This window comes from Perissodus microlepis, chromosome 16, assembly GCF_051167445.1.
Source record: "Perissodus microlepis isolate ML-2025 ecotype Zambia chromosome 16, ASM5116744v1, whole genome shotgun sequence".
NCBI lineage: Eukaryota > Metazoa > Chordata > Actinopteri > Cichliformes > Cichlidae > Perissodus > Perissodus microlepis.
Window position 1 is genome coordinate 13476585 of NC_140476.1, and position 19331 is coordinate 13495915.

Consider the following 19331-nt stretch of genomic DNA (forward strand, 5'->3'; position numbering starts at 1 on the left):
CTTGTGTTAACTGGAACTGATGTGCACTTAGCATCACTGTGTTTCATGTTTGATTGTTTATTTCAAAACCCATGAGATTTAATGTTGTCTTTCAGAATGATTTTTTTTGCTGTTGCTGGGTTATAATCACAGGCCAAGGTAAATGGTTTCTGGGGTACTGCCTTTGCACTGTACAGAGTTTTTTTTCCTGCATATAAAATCAAAGAGAGCTTTTGACCTGACACCAAAGGAAAATCACCAGTGTGTAGTACACAACTAGTTGGTTAGTTATGTTGAGCTTAAATGAAGAGTTCTGTGTCATTAAAGTAGCTCTCTTTTTATCTGGCCGATTTAGGTTACACTGAAGATTTAACCTGGTTAGAAGCTGGTTATGTGGTAACACTCGCAGAAAAAAATGACATTCATTTTGTAGTGAAAAATACAAATGTCCTATTAAATACATATGAACATGAGTTGCCTGAAAGAGCTTTTGTTTTTGACCTTCATTATCACTGAAAAATCTAAATCTAAATGTTAGCTGTTATCGAGAAACAGATGGGACTTTGTTTAATATGGAAGCCCAAAAAGCACCAAGCACAGCTTTTACTAAGCCTGGTTTTTATTGGGCTTAATCACAGCTTGGATATTTTCATACTTATGTGGAGTACATACACTTGCCTGTTCTGTATTTGAAATCTTTGTGAAGTTTTGTTGTGTTGTTTATTGCCTTAAGACATTGTAAACTACATATTTTTTTTATGTTATCTTCTGTAGTAAGCACCTTGAGGTTATGTGTAATGAAAGGTTCCTTGTAAATAAAATTGACATTGCTGTCTGCATTCTCCTCCTGTGTTTTCCTTTCTACCTTCCCATTACTGTACCCACCACCTTCCTCTGCCTCTGTTTGTCCACCAGGCAGCCAAAGGGGGGGTGTCTCTGAGGAAGATGCTGGGCTCAGAACGCAGTGTTGTCGAAGAATGGCTCTCAGAATTCAAGGTAAAGGCCCTCGATTGCGCTACTCTCATTCATGAGTCATAACTATGAAATCTACTCCTGGAGGCTATTTTTTTCTCTCTCTTTTTTTTCGAGAGAGGAACTGCATACTGTGTGTGTAACAGCTGTGGCAAAGAGTGTTGAGAGTAAAAACTGTGTGCATCTGTCATCTCGTTAACATTTCAGTCCTTTGTAAATTCTAATTAAATGTAGTGAATGTTAGCAAGAACAGTGGCTAGCTTAGGTCAACTCAGGCCTATCATCAGCTGTGTTTAATCAGCATAACCTCTCTGTACTACACAAAATGTACTGTGCATAGTTTGTTCTTTGAACTCACAAGCAAAGTAGCTGCTTATATCTGCTTCATCATGTTTTCACATACATTTTTATTTTCCTTTTTTCTGGATGCATATAAATTATGGGATTATTCAGCTTTCAGTAATCAGTTAGCTTTTATATAAGAACAGTGCAAGAGTTGCTGTTCCAGCCTCATGTCCTCATGTTCCTGTAAATGCTAGTAGATACTGAAAGCAATTTCACATACTCATTAATTGTGAAGCGCTAACAATAGTTTTTCTGTGTTTGTGGTTTCTCATTATTTTTTTCATTCATATTCTTGTAATGAAAAAATAGCTTTAAAAATATCACAGTGGCATGCAAAATATACACAAATGACCCCACTCAGTAAAATTTGGGTTAAGACAGTTTGGCTAATAAGCAATGCAAATGATTTTTTTGGGGGGGGTTGCTGGTATTTGTAGTGTTTCAGTTGAAGTAGTTAGTTGAATGTAATTAATTAATAATAAATGTTGCTTCACTCTTGGTGTTCCAGACTAGTTTAAAAAAGTGTTTATGTCACTTTTCTTTCTCATTCTGTGAAGAAGGAATGGGTTCCTTTAAGCACTGTGGTTTGTACAGTGCATTAAACCGTTATGACACGGCCACAAAGTTTCTGTCACCTTAGCAATCATAAATCTGATGCAAAAGTCTGTTCAGCACATTTACAAAACAGAAAAGTGCAAAGGTGATGAAGAGCTAAAAAGAAGGAAATAATGTGCAGTACATTAAGAGGAATGGAAAAAGACAGCAGAAAACTAGAGAAAGGAGGAAAGATGAGAATAGAATGGTATGACTCATGGTGGTGCAGACCAGGCACATTGTGTTCTGCCCTCAAAATGATCATACTCTCACGCTGCGAGGCTATAGCTGCCATCTGTCATCTACAAAACACGATCTTGACCATTTGAAGGATTTCACCCCAGGATGTTCTGAGGATGTCAGACATCATCAATCTGTTAGGTTCAGAGTTATTTTATCAAAAAGCTATGCTTTCCTAAAAGTTTTCTTTTCTTACTTCACCTACCACATTGTCAAACTCATCAACTGGGGAAGTCAATCTTTTCAAGTCTTTTTTTGATGCTTCCGTTTTTAATCAAGGGACTTCTTACATGTCACAGCATGCTGACACACAGTGAAGTCACTGTGTGCTGTGAAACAATTGAATACAGGATGTAGAATTACACACAGTCTTTACTTGTTCTCTAGTTTTGTGGCTAGACGTAGAAGTTGTTTGCATCACTCAACAGTCCTCTGTGTCTCCTTGCTTTAGTCCTTACCAGAAACCCACATCCCCAGCTACGCCGGCAGCCTTCATCTAAAGAAGTCCTTGGTCCCAGCTCTCTACAGAGTCATCCAGGACCCCAACAACGAGGTAATACACGGAGGACACGCACATGCAGACGGACGGTTTTTAGCTCAAGGAAATGTGCTGCTTGTGAGTCATGATGTTGTTTCTGTTGGCACTGAGCAAAAAAACTTGACACACAGCCGTGTCTGCAGGGCGTACATGCACACCACAACACACTCTGCTGTTGTGTATGATGGAAGGCACAATGGCGGTGCCGTCTGCGTTGCCTGTGAGACGGTACACTGTGTTCCCTGTATGCACACACACATGCAGTGCTTTGCCTAACAAACTAAAGCGTCCGCAGCCAAAGCTGGAAAAGACACAGTCACCGCAGTGCCCAAGCACCTCAATATCTTTTTCTTACTAAGCAGATGTTTCTTGCACCTGCACAGCTAGACCGGTGTTTTGTACTTTAAAGGGACCTAATGACACAGTTTCTAAGCAAAGGCCTGAGGTACTCAATGAGAGAGGACTTTAATTTGGCTCTAATGACACACTTGGTGCCTCCAGTTCTTTCTGGCCCCGTTTTCACCTCGATTTCACGGTCGAATTTGAGTGTCAAGCAACTAGGGATCTAACTTCCATTAGTGCTGTCAGTCTGGCTGCACAATCCCATTAATGATGACACAAGTGATTGAGGAGTGCATGCATGTCTGTGTGTGTGAGATAAAGTAGGGGAGAGTGTCATGTGTGCTTGAATTTTGCATGTTTTTTTTTGTTGCTGTTGTTTTTTGTTGTCAAGCTGAGGACATGAAGGGCAAATGCCTTGCCAAGTTCTTTGCCGCCTTTTTCCCCAGTCAGCCATGTACAACACACTTACACAGTCGTGCTGTGTGGGCATTCACTCACACTGACCCCTGGAGTGTATAAACGCTGTGGCTCAGCTGGCCTCCCCTGACACTATCGTTGTAGTGAATTATACCCTCTGCTTCTATGCATCTCGCACTATCAACTGGAAGCGAGACGCTCCCTCCATCTGTCCATTCTGTCGTGTTACGTTCACAATGGCGTTCGTTCATGTTTTGAAACAAGAGCTATGTGAGTCCATTTCTGCAGGCTATTAAAAAGGCTGCTGCTGAGGCTAATGGGAGGTAATAGTTTATAGCAGTTTATAGTAGTCATCCTGAACCTATTGTTCTTTAATATTAACTTAGACATACATTTCCATGAATTTAATTATCTTAAAGTGGACCTATTATGCTCATTTTTAACTCCAAAGGTCTTTATATCTTATACCAGGCATTGGTGCATCCCAGCAGTTCATTCTTTCTCTGAAACGAGCTGTTTTAGCTCCTCTTCCTTTAAAGCCACCCTCCCTTGAAGCTAGCTTTTATCTTACTGGCTGTTCCTTGCAGACAGAAGGTTTGAACAGCAGGTGGAGAAGGATACTGTCTCTCATCAGCATTATACGGAGCCAGTGGAAGAAACTACCTCATTGATGAAACTTTGGCTATGCTTAATATGAGCATCCACCAGCTTAAAAATACACCCCCGTATAACAAAAATAAAGAAGACCATTTTAGATGTTCTATAAACTGTTTTTGTTTTGTGTTAATGGTATTAATGACAGCTTTTATTGGTTTTTATGATATTGGGGTTAAATATAAATGGATTAAACATTTTATATACAGAAAAATACAGTTCAGTTTCCATATTTAGTTTTGTTTACTGCCTTATTGGGAGAGCCTAACAAGCATGGTGTAAATTCCAGTTGGGTGTCAGACCTCGTGTTAATTTGTTAATTTGCATTTTCTTGTTTCCATCTGTGATCCAGCTCTTGGAGCCTGTGTGCCACCAGCTGTTCGAGCTGTACCGGAGCTCCGAAGACCGCTTGCGACGCTTCACCCTGCAGTTCCTGCCCGAGCTGGTGTGGGTTTATCTGCGCATCACTGCCAGCAGGGATCGTCAGAGCAATGGCTGCATCGAGGCCCTGCTTCTGGGCATTTATAACTTGGTAGGTGTTCACCTTTCTGGGTCTGGTTACAGTAGCATGACCCAACTCATACAAAAAAAAGAACTTAAACACCCTATCAAATAAGTATCATTCGCTTCTTAGTGTTGGACAATAGAGCTTGCCCTTTACACTGATTATGTGCAAAATTTAGCATGAGGTGTTACAGACACACTGACTGTGAGAATTTACTTCATAAAGTATGACGTCAGGTGCAGGGACTCTGCTCTGAAACAGTCTCTGACAGTAGCAGAGCGATGGTCTTGTTACTGGCTGAGCCTTAAACGTGACCTTGTGGATAACCAGGTCCACTATAAAGTGTTGCAGTGCATACCAGTAGAGTTCCTGCAATCAGCCGTAAAGTAACTTGAACAGAGATTTCAGTTATTTTTTTTAGCAGGCAATGCTAATATCTTTGTTTTGTTTCATTTGTTTAAGGCTCATTTGCAAATTGTTAAAAGTTAAAAACAATTTAGCCTTAAAGGACTTTTTTAAAAAACCGAAATGTTGAAATGCTCCCTGGATCATTAATTCAACAAATCCATGTGGTATCCTGACAGAAAAAACAAACAAGCAACGACTATTCAAATCTTCACAGTGAACGGCCAAATGTGATTTGACTGTCAAAATTCAGAATCAGGGACAGACTCATTCTGAAATATGGAGCAAGGGTGGCTGCAGTGTCCAGTTTCACACTGTTAAACCGTTCACATGATCTGTCAACTGCTTACCCTGCAAACATAACCAGTATCTTCTGTTTGCTGCTGAGCTTTTTTTTTCCTCCTCAGTTTTGAGTACTGCTTATTAGGTGTCCTGGTTCTAGTTTGACGACTGCTCTTACAACATCATCATCCATAAAGGGATATCTCTGCCAAAGCTAAAGCTTCCCCACCACGCCAAGCATGAATCTGGATTGTAATAATTTGTAGTTGTGAGAACATCAACACTTTGTCTCACAGTAGTCAAAAGTTGATTGATCCAGACTTAAGGTTTCAAGTAATCCTCCTAACCCATAACCTTGTTGGCAGAAGTTAATTTGTGAGGTGTGACTAGACTGCTATAGGGTTATATGGATGAATATAGGTCTTTGCATTACATATTTTGAGCTTTTATAATTCTTAAGATGCATTTAAATTGATAAGAATGCGGGAAAGTGCTTTTTTTTTTTAAATGGAAATCACGGGTGCTTTAGATCTAATACAAGTGAAACATTGTTAAGGTTGAACGTCTGTTGACTTGAAAGACGACCTACAGGGAAAACCCTGGATAATGGGACGAGCGCAGATAGATTGCATCACCAGGAAACACCCCTGGGGAAATGTGCTAAGAGCTTGAGATATCAATAGAAAGAGCTCCATGACAGCCAGCAGAGCTAAGGGTATATCCATGCATAATTCATCCCTCAGTCTATACCACTCACCACACACACACACACATAGGTACATACTGCTCGTGCTCATTGACATCTTGCCTGTCTTCAGCGATGACTTCTCCTTGATAAACAGCCTTGCTTTCAGCAGTCGCCGCAGATATTCAGAGATATACTGTTACCCAGTGAAGGGCACACCAAGGCATGAATCAACAACAAATTCAAGGAGAAGTGCAGATAAGAAAGATTGTCTGAAAAACCAGAAAAGCTCACCACTTTGATTAGTGTAAGGGGGATGGGGAGAGAGATCAAACTGAAACAAGAAAAGTTGTCTCAACTTTACTCATTCTGTTAACAGTGTCCGTCATGCTCACATGTAATAGCCACTTGAGTCCTATTGAGCTGCTCATAATTGAATTTCAGGGTAAATCTGGGAAATGAGAAATTTTCACAAATGTTCTCATGTACATCTGTAAATGTTTATTTTTTCCTCTTTTTAATATATATCAGGAACACAGATAATCAGGTATTACTTGTAGAAATGGCATCATTCTCAGGGAAGCGTTAATCTTTGTGTAACCCATCGCAGTGTGAAATTGGAATTGAGTGGCGCCGGTTCTGGCAGTGACATTTAATCTGCCACACTCAATAGCGTGTACCAGCAGAATAGACGAACACCAGGCTTAACCGCGTGCGTGATAGGCGGTTCTACAACAGTACTGATAAATGTTTGCACCTTAACCAGCACAGAGGAAAAAAAAATCACATTTACAAGCTTAATATACACTCATCAGCCTCTTCTTTAAGTACACATGTTCAGTTGCTTACAAATATCTAAACAGCCAATCACATGGCAGTGTTTGGGCATGTAGAAATGATGAAGATGACCTGCTTAAATCACATTGTTCCAGGATGTGGAACAATGTGATTTAAGTGACTCTGAATGTGACACTTTTGAGGTTTTTGATGTCATACGGCTGGTCTGAGTATTGCAGAAACAGCTGGGATTTTCCCACCCAACCATCTACCATCTATCATCTATGCAGTGACCGGCATTGTAGGTTGCTTCAAAATGACATGAAAGCAACACAAACTCAAATAACCACTCATTAAAAGAAAGGTATGCAGAGAAGCATCTCTGAACATGCAACATGTTGAAAATTTAAACAGATGGACTGCAACAGCAGGCATTCACACTAGGTGTCCGTTCTGTCTCCACTAAGAACGGACTGAGGCTACAATTCACCAGAACTGGACAATAGAAGACTGGAAAAATGTTGCCATGTCTGATAAGTCTTGATTTCTGCTGCAACATTCAGACTGTAGGGCCAGAGTTTAGAGTAAACGACATGAAAAGCAGGGATCCACCTGTCTTGTATTAAGGCTGCTGCTGGTGTAATAGAGTGGAAGATATTTTTTGGCACAGTTTGGACCTTGTTGGCTTTTCCTGACATTGTCCATCTCTTTATGACCACAGTGTACCCATCTTCTGATGGCTGCTTCCAGCAGGATACTGCACTATGCCACAAAGCTCAAGCTATTTCTAACTGTGTACAAGGCTATTCTTAGTGGTTTTCAAACTTTATTTGATATGCCTAATTCTGTAGCTGATTTAAAAAAAAAAAAAAAAAAAAAAAAAAAGGTTGTGGATGTCCCACAGAGCAGGCCCACCTCACAGTTTCAGAATCATTGTTTCGAATGCAAACCTGCATTCCTTCAGTAACACACCTTCTCTGTTTCTTTGGGTTTGCAGGAAATCGTGGACAAAGATGGCAACAGCAAGCTCCTTTCCTTCACTATTCCATCTCTCTCCAAACCATCGATATATCATGAGGTAAGCCTCTCTTCTTCACTGCAGCTCTGCGAGTTGCAGAAGGACTTACTTAAATGGCTATTTAGAAGGTGGCAGCTCAACATCCCAGCACTGCAGGTCTTTTTTTTCATTAACATCACCTTGAGGGGTTAGCTGTCTGTATGTGTTAGTCCCTCTCTGCCAGATCTGTGTCTTTCAAAAATCTAATAAGAAAAGATTTAACAATCTATGCACTTGTCGATTTCTTTGATTTTAAAATGAGAGCATTTCAACTTTAGTTCATTTTGTGTTTGAGTCGCTTTTGGTTGCTGTCACGGTCACGCTGGCTTCGTGCAAACTCTGACCTGTCTGCTACAACAGACACAGTATTGACTGTTGCTTTGACCTGGAATTCCATTACCAAGAGGTTTTAAAGGACATACCGACTGTTTACTGGCAGCTCATAGCCAGATTTTAGAGCCTTTTTTACTGCTCATAGCACAGAGTGACAGCCCTCAGTAGGTGCTTGTCTCTGAGTTGTGCGTGTGAGTGTTGATGAGACTTGAGTGTGTAGCATGTGCTGAGGGCGATTTATTGCTGTAATTATAAGCTTGAAAGGCTCTATCCTCCATGCTGAGAGAGTGAAGAAAGCATGGAGGATGGAGGAGAGTGTGTGTGTGTGTGTGTGAGAGAGAGAATGTGTGAGTGAGTCACAACAAGCTTCCTCAGCTGTAGTACAGCTCTGCACGTCACGTGGCCTTATCCCTTGGCCTCCAGCATTAGCATACACTCCGCTCACTTGCTTTTTGTTTTTTCTCAGCACCACTGCCTCACCTTCTCTGCTCAGTGTCACACAAGATACCTAGGACAGAATATCAATTCAATTTAGAGGTGACTTTTGGTCTGCACACCATCAGAATAAAATGGCCTTGTGACACATCCTCACTTGGACATAGCCAAAGAGGCCACGCACTCGGTCGTTACCTCTTCCTCTTTTTATTTCAACATGAAGATTTAAGATGACTTTGTTTGTTAACCTGAATACCTTAGCTTGTCTCTGGAATGACACAGTGCTGGACAGCGAAATACACCTTGATTATTCAGTTTATCCTCTGTGGTTATGGTAACCTAGAGATATCAGATCTGTAACACGGCAAGGATTAAAATAGGAAGTTAAAATTGTCAGACCATATAGCAGTCACATTGTTGAGGATATAAAACGATCCTTAAAGCCACGTGACATGCTAATTCATGTTGTGTAATTGAGGTTGAAGGCTTTGGGTTTTGGTCAGCGAAACTACACAGCAGATCCACACAGCAAATTCTGCTGTCTTGTCTTATGATCAGTATGATGACAAGATCATGAATGCACAAGTGCTCTGTTTATAGAATTTTTTCCCCACAATATTGCAGGATTTCTGGTGCCCTTCAGAGTTTTTAGCTAAAGAGAATTCAAAAACAATTCTTTTTGAACAAGTTTTGTTGATTTGATCCATTTAAGTATAAGACGTATTGAATGAAATGGTCAAATAAGGAGTCATTGGCTTTACCGACTGTTCAGTAGTCATGCTTTCTGTCATGATATGTATGAACTAAAACATGAACAAATTTAACTTGGGTAATTTTTGTGAATACTTACTTCTTTTGTATAATAAAAATAAAGAGAATGAAACAAAACAACAAAAGTTACGACATCAGGCCATGAACAAGCTGGATTACTTTGTCTCTACGGTCCCCACAGTTTGTTTTTGTGACATGTAAACCTAGTCTGGTTCTTCCATTTTTCTCAACACGTTTCCTCGCAAAGTCTCGTTATAGTTTTCCATTTAAACAAAGAAAAGGGCCATTTATCATTTACTGTCATGCTATAAAGGTACCACAGCTGGGAAATGTTTAATGAACTGTTTTTCTTTATAGCCTTCTAGCCTGGGGTCAATGGCACTGACAGAGGGAGCGCTCTGTCAACATGACCTGATCAGAGTGGTGTACAGCGGCCTCCATCCTCAGAGAGAGACCTTCACTGCGCAGAACAGGTACTGATTTAGATTTAGATTAGATGTTTAGCTGTAGTTTATACACACTGAGATCCTTGTTTGTTCAATTGGGGGCAGTGGCAGTGGTAGAGGTCTTTCAAGGTGCAACTCGCCATACTGAATCAAACTTGGACTAATTTATTTTCATTAATAAAATACTTTTTTTATTGTACACCATCTATAAAACCTTTTTAAGATGATCAGATCGTAAGCCTTGATGCTCGCCCAGCCTCCTCTGGCCAGACTTGGCAGGTCTGAAAGCTTTTTTGGCTCTAAAATACTTTATGCTGCTATGGTGATCTTTGCATAGAAATGAAGCAATAGAATGAGCAGATATACATAAATGCCCGTGACATATACAGTGTTGTGAAAAAGTATTTGCCCCCTTCCTGATTTTTCATATGAACTACCTTTTTAAGGTCATGCCACAGTATCTCAATTGGATTCAGGTCAGGACTTTGGTTAGGCTACTCCAAAGTCTTCATTTTGTTTTTCTTAAGCCATAGAGGTGGACTTGCTAATGTGTTTTGGATCATTGTCCTGCTGCACAACCGAACAGATGGCCAGACATTCTCCTTGAGGATGTTTTCTTAGATAGCAAAATTCATGGTTCCATTTACCACAGCAAGTCTTCCAAGTCCCGAGGCAGCAAAACAGCCCCAGACCATCACACTACCACTACCATGTTTCACTGTTGGTATGATGTTCCTTTCCTGAAATGTAATGGGACAAAAGTCTTGGGGATCATCAAGATGTTTCTTGACAAAAGTGAGACAAGCTTTTGTCTTCTTTTTGGTCAGCAGCGGTTTTGTCCTGGATAAGAAAGAAACTGGCAAAAATGGAATCCAGTTTTGCCATTTTCATTCTTATTGTTGAATTGTGAACTCTGAGCTTAACTGAATCGTCAATGCACACTTGGAGTAATTTTGGTCGGGCAGGGGAAGGAAGGGGGCTAACATTTTGTCACACCACCATAGCAGATAATCTAGGGGAAGCACAGATAACACTCATCATCTTTAGTGTTTTCCAGAGCAGGGTGGCCCCCTGGTTTCCATAAACACAGAGCATCATAAATATACTGAATGGTTTTCAGCAAGCCTCTTAGCTTATCTGGAAATCCATTTGTTGAGTTGGGCGTGAGATAGTGTTTATGAGAAGAAGGCTCAAAGCTCCCGAGAGGTGCCAGCTCAGTGCTACTGATGATCTAGCACCAAGCAATTTACATCCACCTTGCACACAGACTCAGTTAGGCCACTTAGATTCAAGGGCCTCCTCATTGTCCTCCCTCAATATGCACTTAAGGAAATAAAGTATGCTATATGGAAGCTGAAGGCTAATAATAACAAAGGGAGAGTTCTGTATCGATTCCATTTGAGTACCACCAACTTTTTATTCTCTCTCTCTATTTTTTTTTTTAAACAACTATCAAACAGTTTTGTCACAACACAGAGGGTCACGGATGAGTTGTTGTCATGGAAAGTTTTGTATTAAATAATTCACAGTTTCTGTGTTGTTGTTTGGGGTGGCTGTGGCTTAGGAGGTAGAGCAGGTCCCCTATAAAGGTTGGTGGTTCGATCCCCTGTCTGTTTCAGTCTGCGTGCCAATCATCCTTGGGCTCCAAGTTGCTCGTAAGAATGTGTGTGAAAGTTGGATAGAAAGCACTTCCATTTAAGAAAATAAAAAGTGCCCATATGAATGGGTGAATGAGGCAAGTTGTATGAAAGTGCTTTGAGTGGTCAATTACAGTAGAAAAGCTATATATATATATATATATATATATATATATATATATATATATATATATATATATATATATATATATATATATATATATATATATATGAGAGAACTGCTCCATTTGTCACGCTTACATGTAGGCCTGATCAGCCTTTGCCATAACTTCTAGCTGGAAGAGCACTTTCCCCCACAGAACTTATGCTACAGTTGCTTTTCAGTGACTTCATTAGTAATTTGTACATATACTACCCAAATCTCACCTGTGTGTTCTACAGCGCCACCCTCTTTAGTTTTATGCATGACTCCTAGTGATGTCAATTTTGCCATCACCGGGTAAAGCGAGGCTTTGTGTCTGACAGTTGTGTGTGTCCATGTTGCTCTACATTAAAATGGACCATCTACTCATGTGTCCTCCAGGAGAAACTATTTGTACACAACTGTCCGTGCTTGTGCCCAGAAGCTAGTATAATCTTGGCCCCTCTCTGTCAAAGCTTCTGAGTTGCGTAGGTTTGCCAAATATTTTAACAATAATCTCTTTACTGGGTGAACCCGCAGCAACAAGTATGCTATCCACTATGAGTTCAAGATGACTTAAATCTTTAGTGTCACCGATTCTGCATCATTGATAAGAAGTCTGTGGAGAGCTTAAGGGCGATTACTGCAGTATATAAGGCTATGCATCTACAAGCGGCACACTGGCTGACAATGCACAAAAGTGCTTAGGCAAGCAGACTGTTTAACACTTCATAGAGTTGATAAATTGCTTGAACCACGCTGCATAATTGTTCTCAGTGAAAGTGTCATACTTTAAAGGTATGATATTGATTAAAAGTGATATTTCCTTTTTTCCCAACTTTTTTTTTTTTTTGGACTAAGTTGATTAGACTCCATTAACAGTGTGTTTTTGGTTGCAGGTTTGAGGTGCTGTGTTTCCTCATGCTCTGCTACAACTCTGCTGTGGTCTACATGCCCCTTTCTTCCTATCAGTCAGTCTGTAGGATGAGCTCACGGTAAGAAAAACAAAATGCGTGTATCTTCTTTTGTTTTGCATTTTCTCCACCCAAGTGATAACCAGCCTCTGCAATGACACATTTTTTGTATTACCTGCTTTCCAGAAATTAGGATTAAAACACCTCATAGGCCGTGTAACCATATCTCAGTACAGACTGCCATCTTTGCAAGAGGATTTGATAAATGCAGTTTTATTAGAAATGAGTTGAACTGACTGTGCTTTTGGCCAATCAAAAACCTTACTGCTGGATATCTGTCTCCATCTGTCTATTTTGGAAACACTGAGACGCCCTAAGGAGAAAGGATCAATGTGGAATTTACAATATGACGCAGATGATTATTCCACTGCAGTATGTAGACGATTCAGGATATGAATCGCTGCCTACTGTGACCGATCAGACAGACAACGCCTGAAGCAAGCTCAGTCTAGTCTAGACAGATGGCAAACTGTGACTGTGAAGACTTCAGAGCACGAGAACAGCACTCACTCTTTCAGTTTAGCCTCACAGTAAAGATGTGAGCGCCCTGCTGGCTGACCTTGCCTAACCTTCTATGAGTCTCAAGAAGTTAAGATTTTGTTCCCCTCGCTCAGTGTTTGATGTGTTTCCTCAGGAAGTGTTTGATGTTTCCTTTAGTTGTTCTTCCCATTTAGCCTCATCTTATCTGATGTGTGCTTTCCGCAGAGGTTAAAGGGATGTTGTTTAACCAGTAAAAATCTCTATTCACAGGTTGTGTGTATGCGGCTTCCCGCGGCAACAGCAGAAGCTTTGGAGGGAACCTTGCAACCGAGTGCTGTTGGACCCTGAGTTTATGGTGCAGATGCTGACTGCAGTGTATCATGCCATGTACGTGTCTTTAAAGCAGGAAAAGTGTTTCGGTTTTTGCTTATTTCATTATATTATGTTTTTTTGGCAGTTCCACGGCTGCAGAAACAAGTTTCATGCATCATCACTTGTTATATATGCAATATACACATGCTGTTGTTATAAAGGAACATTATCACTTATTTTCAGCTCTATTTTTAGTCTTGAGCTGGCTTTAGAGCTTTTTAGCTACCCGCTACAGCCAGAATCGGTTTTGGTTGACTTTCATGAAGGATCAATGCATCGGGTCCAGTTTGGGGTCCAGTTTTTTGCCCAAAGGCATTTCTTTATGCTGACTGGAGGAGTCTGGGATCAAACTACTAACCCTCTGACTAATAAACAAACCCATATGTCTGTTGACCTTTTCCAACAAAAAACACTCGACTTCTGATTAGTAGCTGACCTGATCTACCTCCAGAGCTGCAACCACCTTACTGCTCTGAGAGCAGTCTGAAGCTGCACAGGCCAGAGCGAATGGTGTAAATGAAGCTGAAAAGAGATTCTGTATTTATTGTGGCTGTAGCCAGCTGCTCGTTGTGGGCAACACAACATAATGTTGTTTTTACCACTGGAACATTGCTAATGAGGGTCTTCTTGATTCTAGTTTGCCATGAGCTGCTGCAGAAATTCTCCTCACAGCATATGCTAGTGCTCCACCAAGGGCAGAAGCTACCCACTGTAGAGAGCGATTACATCAGCAGCGCATTGTGGAAGCAGGTGATTTCATCCCCTACGAGGACAGTCATTGCAAAGCTGATTATAGCTCCTCGATGACAGCAAGTCCTCAGATATGGATATCCTGATACGATGGTGACTGGAATCACTACTGTTGCAGTAGTGGTGTAGCAGAGAGGTTGGGAGAGGATGAGCATGTATTCTGCCTCATCACCTCCATGAGGATTCAGAGCAGAAATCAGGAGGTTGGAGCAGGCGATGCACAAAAAAAAGGAAAAAAAAGGCTGTGTGTGAGTGTGATTTTAGATGACAGAAAATAATAGCCTTTTTAGTAATCCCTACCATAGGTCACCTCAGTGCTCACTCACGTGAAGGCCAGATGAACATGAATCCAAGCTTCACACTTGGCACTAGCTGAGGACAGTCTGGGATTTAGGTTAATATGGCCGCTAATGCCGAGAGAGGAAGCAAAATGCGCTGGGATATCAGAACATCACAAACAGAAACAGCGTTCACTTGTGCTGTTCAGATTGGAAATTTATTCTACTGTAGAGTAATTTTCAGCCTCGTGAACATCAGAGTCTGTTTTACCTGCCCATTCATCCCATTTCTTTTGATCTTAAGACTAAAAGGAAGCCCAGAACATTTGTCCCTGCTCGCATGATTGTTGCATTTGCAGGACCACATCAAAGAGTTCAGCCATTCACTTCCTGGTGTTTTTGCAATTTTAATTTATTATTTCCATAGTACTTTTTTTTCATGGTCATCAGTCCAGGTAGTATCTTGCAGTATCTTCCTCTGCAAAGATAAGATTCAGTATTTATTGGACATTTTCTGTTCTAAGTTAAATACATGTTTATCAGTCTTTGCTGATTTTCAGTTGGAATTTGATAATATGTTTCCATATCCCTGCATTTATACAATTTTACACAAATTAGCAGCCATTAATGTGCCAGTATTCTATTTAGTAACTGTGAAAACCATTTATGTGTGACATAAAGTTTGCTTTTCTAAATGCTTTATATTTTATTTCACTGCAAGGAAAAAAATTCAGCCTATTTTCTTGCATTTCAACAGCGTGACAGAGAGTGTAATCCCTCTGTTTAGATACGTGCCCAAGTTATCCACCACGCCCTCGCTGTAGCTGCAGGCATTACTAAATAACTAATAATAGATTAGAGGATATGATTCAGACATCAAGGCACCTTGTGAGACATTCCAGTTTACTCAGATAGGCTCGCAGCATGACATTGTTAAATGCCTGTGTGTGTGTGTGTGTGTGTGTGTGTGTGTGTGTGTGTGTGTGTGTGTGTGTGTGTGTGTCTTTTGTTGTGATTTGCAGATACAATGGAGAGTGGGAGATGGGGCGAGAAGCTCTGGAGGACATTCTGTACCGAGCCCAGCTGGAGCTTTACTCCCAGCCTCTCCTGGTAAGACCTGCAGCACAGCGGTAAACTCCCACCTGTCTATAATTAAATCCCAAGACAAAATAAAAACCATGAAGTAAAATAATGGCTTTGATCTGCCTTTTTTTTTTTTGTTTGTCCTCAAATTCGAACCATAACCAGGCTTTAAATCTTGTTATACCTCCTGGCTTTGCTCCTTTAATTGTTTATTGATCTGCACCTGTGCATGTGCCGACTTCAGCTGGGGAACGCCATGAAAAACTCGCTGCCGGAAAGCGCTCCCGACGCACCGCGGGGCCGCAAGGTGCTGCAGGTGGAGGTGACGCCCACCATCAGCCGTATATCAATCTCGGCCATCACCACCGCCTCGATACGACGCCACCGCTGGAAGAGAGAGGGTGAGACTTAAAATCTGCCATCTTGGCTGCAGCACACAGGAACGCGAGCCAGGCCGCAGTGCAGGAAGTAAATCTGGACGCAGAGTAGATTACTTTTTTTTTTTGCCCTTTCATCAACCTCATGAATTATCCGTAGCACTTGAGGATAGTTTGAAGAAGAAAGTTAAGCAAGTGCATGGTTATGATTTAAGCTGTAATCTTACAGGTTATTACTTTTTTCCCTGATCTATAAAAGCCCGCAAGAAGGAGCTATTTGGTGAGAAAATGACTTCTCTGGTGTTTTTTTTTTCCCCCTTTCCAGTGAGAAGAAAACCCGTTTCCTCTGTACTTCAGTTACACCATTAGCATCATCTAAATGGTGTTTCATGTCAGTTATTGTATGCAACTGTGGTCATATAGTCTGTGTTTGCAGTGTTTGTGCCACTCACTGCTCCTTATTGCTCTTTTTTTCCTTTTCTTTTCTCTGTTTTTGCTTGTCCTGTCTATTACGTGCTTTGTTTCACTGGTTAAGATGAAGAGAGAAATGGTGCCTGTAGTTTCTACAGTCTCCATTTTACCAAGTATTTATGGGGTAGTTCCTATTTTTTCCATATCTTGTGATCTACCCGTGAATTTAGAGACAGTAGTTAGGCCTGCTCTGGCTATGATGAGGCCCGAATTGATTGAAGCTTGCTGGTACTAAAGCGACACATTTCCTCATCTGTGTTGTTGACTCCCAGATTGTTTTGACTACTCAACCGATGCAGAGTTGAGCCTCATCGTCAATCCTAGCCTCGCCCAGCACCAACACCGCCACCACACCCACTGGGATCCCACGGCTAAAGAGGAAAGAGGAGGGCGGCAACACAGCCACCACAGCAGCAGCAGCATCATTCCCCCCATCACTCTCGAGGGTAGGGGACGGGGGCGGACGCTCAGAGCAGGGCGGGTCTCGGGAGGAGGTGCCCCCTTCGATCTGTATCATCCCAACCCTCCTCCTACTACCCCTTCTCGGCTTGAGGCGGTTAACTCTGCCCTTTCCATTGTGGCTGCCTCTTCACTTCCCCAGAGTATACTAACTCATCCAGTCTTATAAGACCCTCAGCCAACAACCCCTCTAATGCAAAACCTTTGCTATGTTTTTGCCTCATTTAAGAGTGGAAGAGTCGCCTATTCTGGGTTTGAAGGAAGTGTGGTTGGCTAGTGGCCGTTCTGCATGGGCCTGTCGTCATGTCATGTTCTCTCTTTCTTCCCCTCATCATGCCTTCAACGTTAAACTGCCACCCTTGTCACTCACTGAGCATGTTTAGTGTCCAGCTTGACCTTCTACTCTGCGCTTTCCAAACTCTCCCTGTTTGATAATTGGGTTTATTGATTTATATTTTCTAGTTTTGACAGGGAATATGCATCAGTTTTACAAAACGGGCTCAGAGTATCCGGCATCTTTCTGAACTCGCCCCTTGAGGTGTTTGATAGCATTAAGTTTTGGGTCTGTGAGGCCAGCAGCACCCATCTGCTGCTACCACCCTTCCCTGCAGAAAGAGAACCTCCGATTTGTTTGTGGTGTTTTCTTTTTTTTTTTTTATATATATATTAGTCCAGCAGCTTTACTCTGTCCTAAGTTTGTTCCGTTATGTTGCATTTCTTTTCCCCAGCTCACTGAGTGAAAACAAGCCCTGCATGCACACGCTACAGCAAGCTTCAGTGATTTCTGCTCAAACAAGAAACGTCGGATCTTTTAGCTTATCAGAAAAAAAGGCCAAGTTATAAATTGAATGCCGTCAGTCCACTATTTCAAGCAGGGATTGTAGGCCCATTTTGCATCCTTTAAATGTGTGTCCATTTCCATTCATAAACGTTTTGATATCTTGAAACGTCAGACTCATTTCCTGGCTTGTGGTCAGTGTATGTCTGAGTGCCATCTCGTCTTCTTCCAGTGAGTTTTCATTGAACGCCGCTGTGAAAGAATCCTTTATCATGATTTTGTTAGATAGAAATCTGCCACATATTAAAGAGAAACATGGGATTATTTCAAAAGCAGTCAGTTAGTTGCGATTCTCTTGCAGGAAGTCGAAACCTGTTTGTTTGCCTCTCCATTGCATTGAAATTGAAAGTTGCTTGTGCCTTTGCATGTTTAAACTTCTCATAGCATATTCTTTGCACCGCAACCATTTTTCTTTTTTGTTTTGAATTCCTTAGAGGAAATTATTCATTCAGCTCGGGTCACTTCAAAGTAAAAGTATAAATGTGCTATTTTAATATTGCTAAATCTGAGGCGGGAGCAGTTTTAAAAACTCTGAACTGATGATGTAAGATTTTTAAAAGAGCCCGACTGATACAGGAGCTTTAGTTTATTTCGAAACTTTGTGGTTTTAAAACCAATCTGAAAATGAATTTAAATATCAGTCTTTATAAGAAATCTTTAATGTCTGTCCTCTTTAGTTCTAAAGCGATCCTATCTCATACTTTCTGCATTGTAACCAGAACATATGAGAATGAGCTGCTGAAGATCATCAAAGACTCTTAAGGAAGAATTCCTTATGTGTATTTATTGATATGTATGGACTCTGTTTATGGTAGGAAAAGAGGTCCTTTTTCAAATATACACTGCTGTAGTCAAAGTTCACAAAGTTCATCCTCATTAATAATGTGACCAACGATTTAACTTTTAAACATAAACAAAGCATTGAACTTTACAGGGAAAATATGGATAGTTTGTATGCTAAGTAGCACTTCCTCCCTTTATTTTTGTTTTGAATTGCAAAGCTAACACTGACCCTCTCAGCTATATTGCGGGTTATGTGTATTTTCTTTTTTCTGCAGAAGCAATGATTTTTGCAGGTTTACTTTAAAATGCTGCTCCTCAGATTGACCTTGAATGCACCATGAAGAGTTTTTAAAATGCTCCCCACTTAAAAACTGAAATACAAAATATGTTATTTCAGTTATTTCCAGCTAAATTTCACAGCGCATTGAAATGACTGGGAACCGGCAGCGAGTATATAAATCTGTTGCATGAGCAGACATAAGCGAAGTGTAGTCAAAAGGCTAAAACATGGAAAAACCACTGGCTGCAGCCTTGTTGGTAAAGATCACCAATACCACTCTTCATTTGGGGGACTGGGTTGGCCTGTGGCGGTTTGCAGACTGGCTCATTAAGCCTCGCGGGCTGTCAGCTCTAACTGGAAGGCTATTGATCTGGCGAGGTGTACGGACTCGCATCAGCGCTTTCCACAGATTGGCAGGCACAGCTCGGCCGGCCAACCACGTGACCGCTGGGCCAGTGCTGCAGGAGAGACGAGGGATGGGGCAGGAGAGCATGTGTCTTCTCCTCATGTTATGTGCATGTCAGTCCAGACCTTTTTCTTCTCAGTTTTCTGCATTCCTTTTTCTGGTGCTGTCTGTGGTTTCCCTGTCATCCGGGTCTGCTTGTCCCAACGATGCATGACAGAGAGAGA

General features: G+C 41.2%; 1 protein-coding gene across 4 annotated transcripts in view; it reads left to right on the forward strand.

Annotated features, from left to right (window-relative positions):
• LOC146370514 (hyccin 2) overlaps positions 1–19331 on the forward strand; it is a 47552-nt gene that overhangs the window by 23110 nt on the left and 5111 nt on the right. Inside the window, exons 3-13 of one of the 4 annotated variants that reach the window (XM_084954589.1) lie at positions 895–975; positions 2582–2683; positions 4434–4613; positions 7733–7813; positions 9689–9804; positions 12456–12551; positions 13281–13397; positions 15433–15520; positions 15738–15894; positions 16130–16150; positions 16614–16787. In XM_084954589.1, coding sequence (XP_084810715.1) covers positions 925–975; positions 2582–2683; positions 4434–4613; positions 7733–7813; positions 9689–9804; positions 12456–12551; positions 13281–13397; positions 15433–15520; positions 15738–15894; positions 16130–16150; positions 16614–16787 — 1183 coding nt within the window. In that variant the 5' untranslated portion in view covers positions 895–924. The remainder of the gene's footprint in view (positions 1–894; positions 976–2581; positions 2684–4433; positions 4614–7732; positions 7814–9688; positions 9805–12455; positions 12552–13280; positions 13398–15432; positions 15521–15737; positions 15895–16129; positions 16151–16613; positions 16788–19331) is intronic. The other 3 variants (XM_084954591.1, XM_084954590.1, XM_084954592.1) reach the window with 3 other exon arrangements.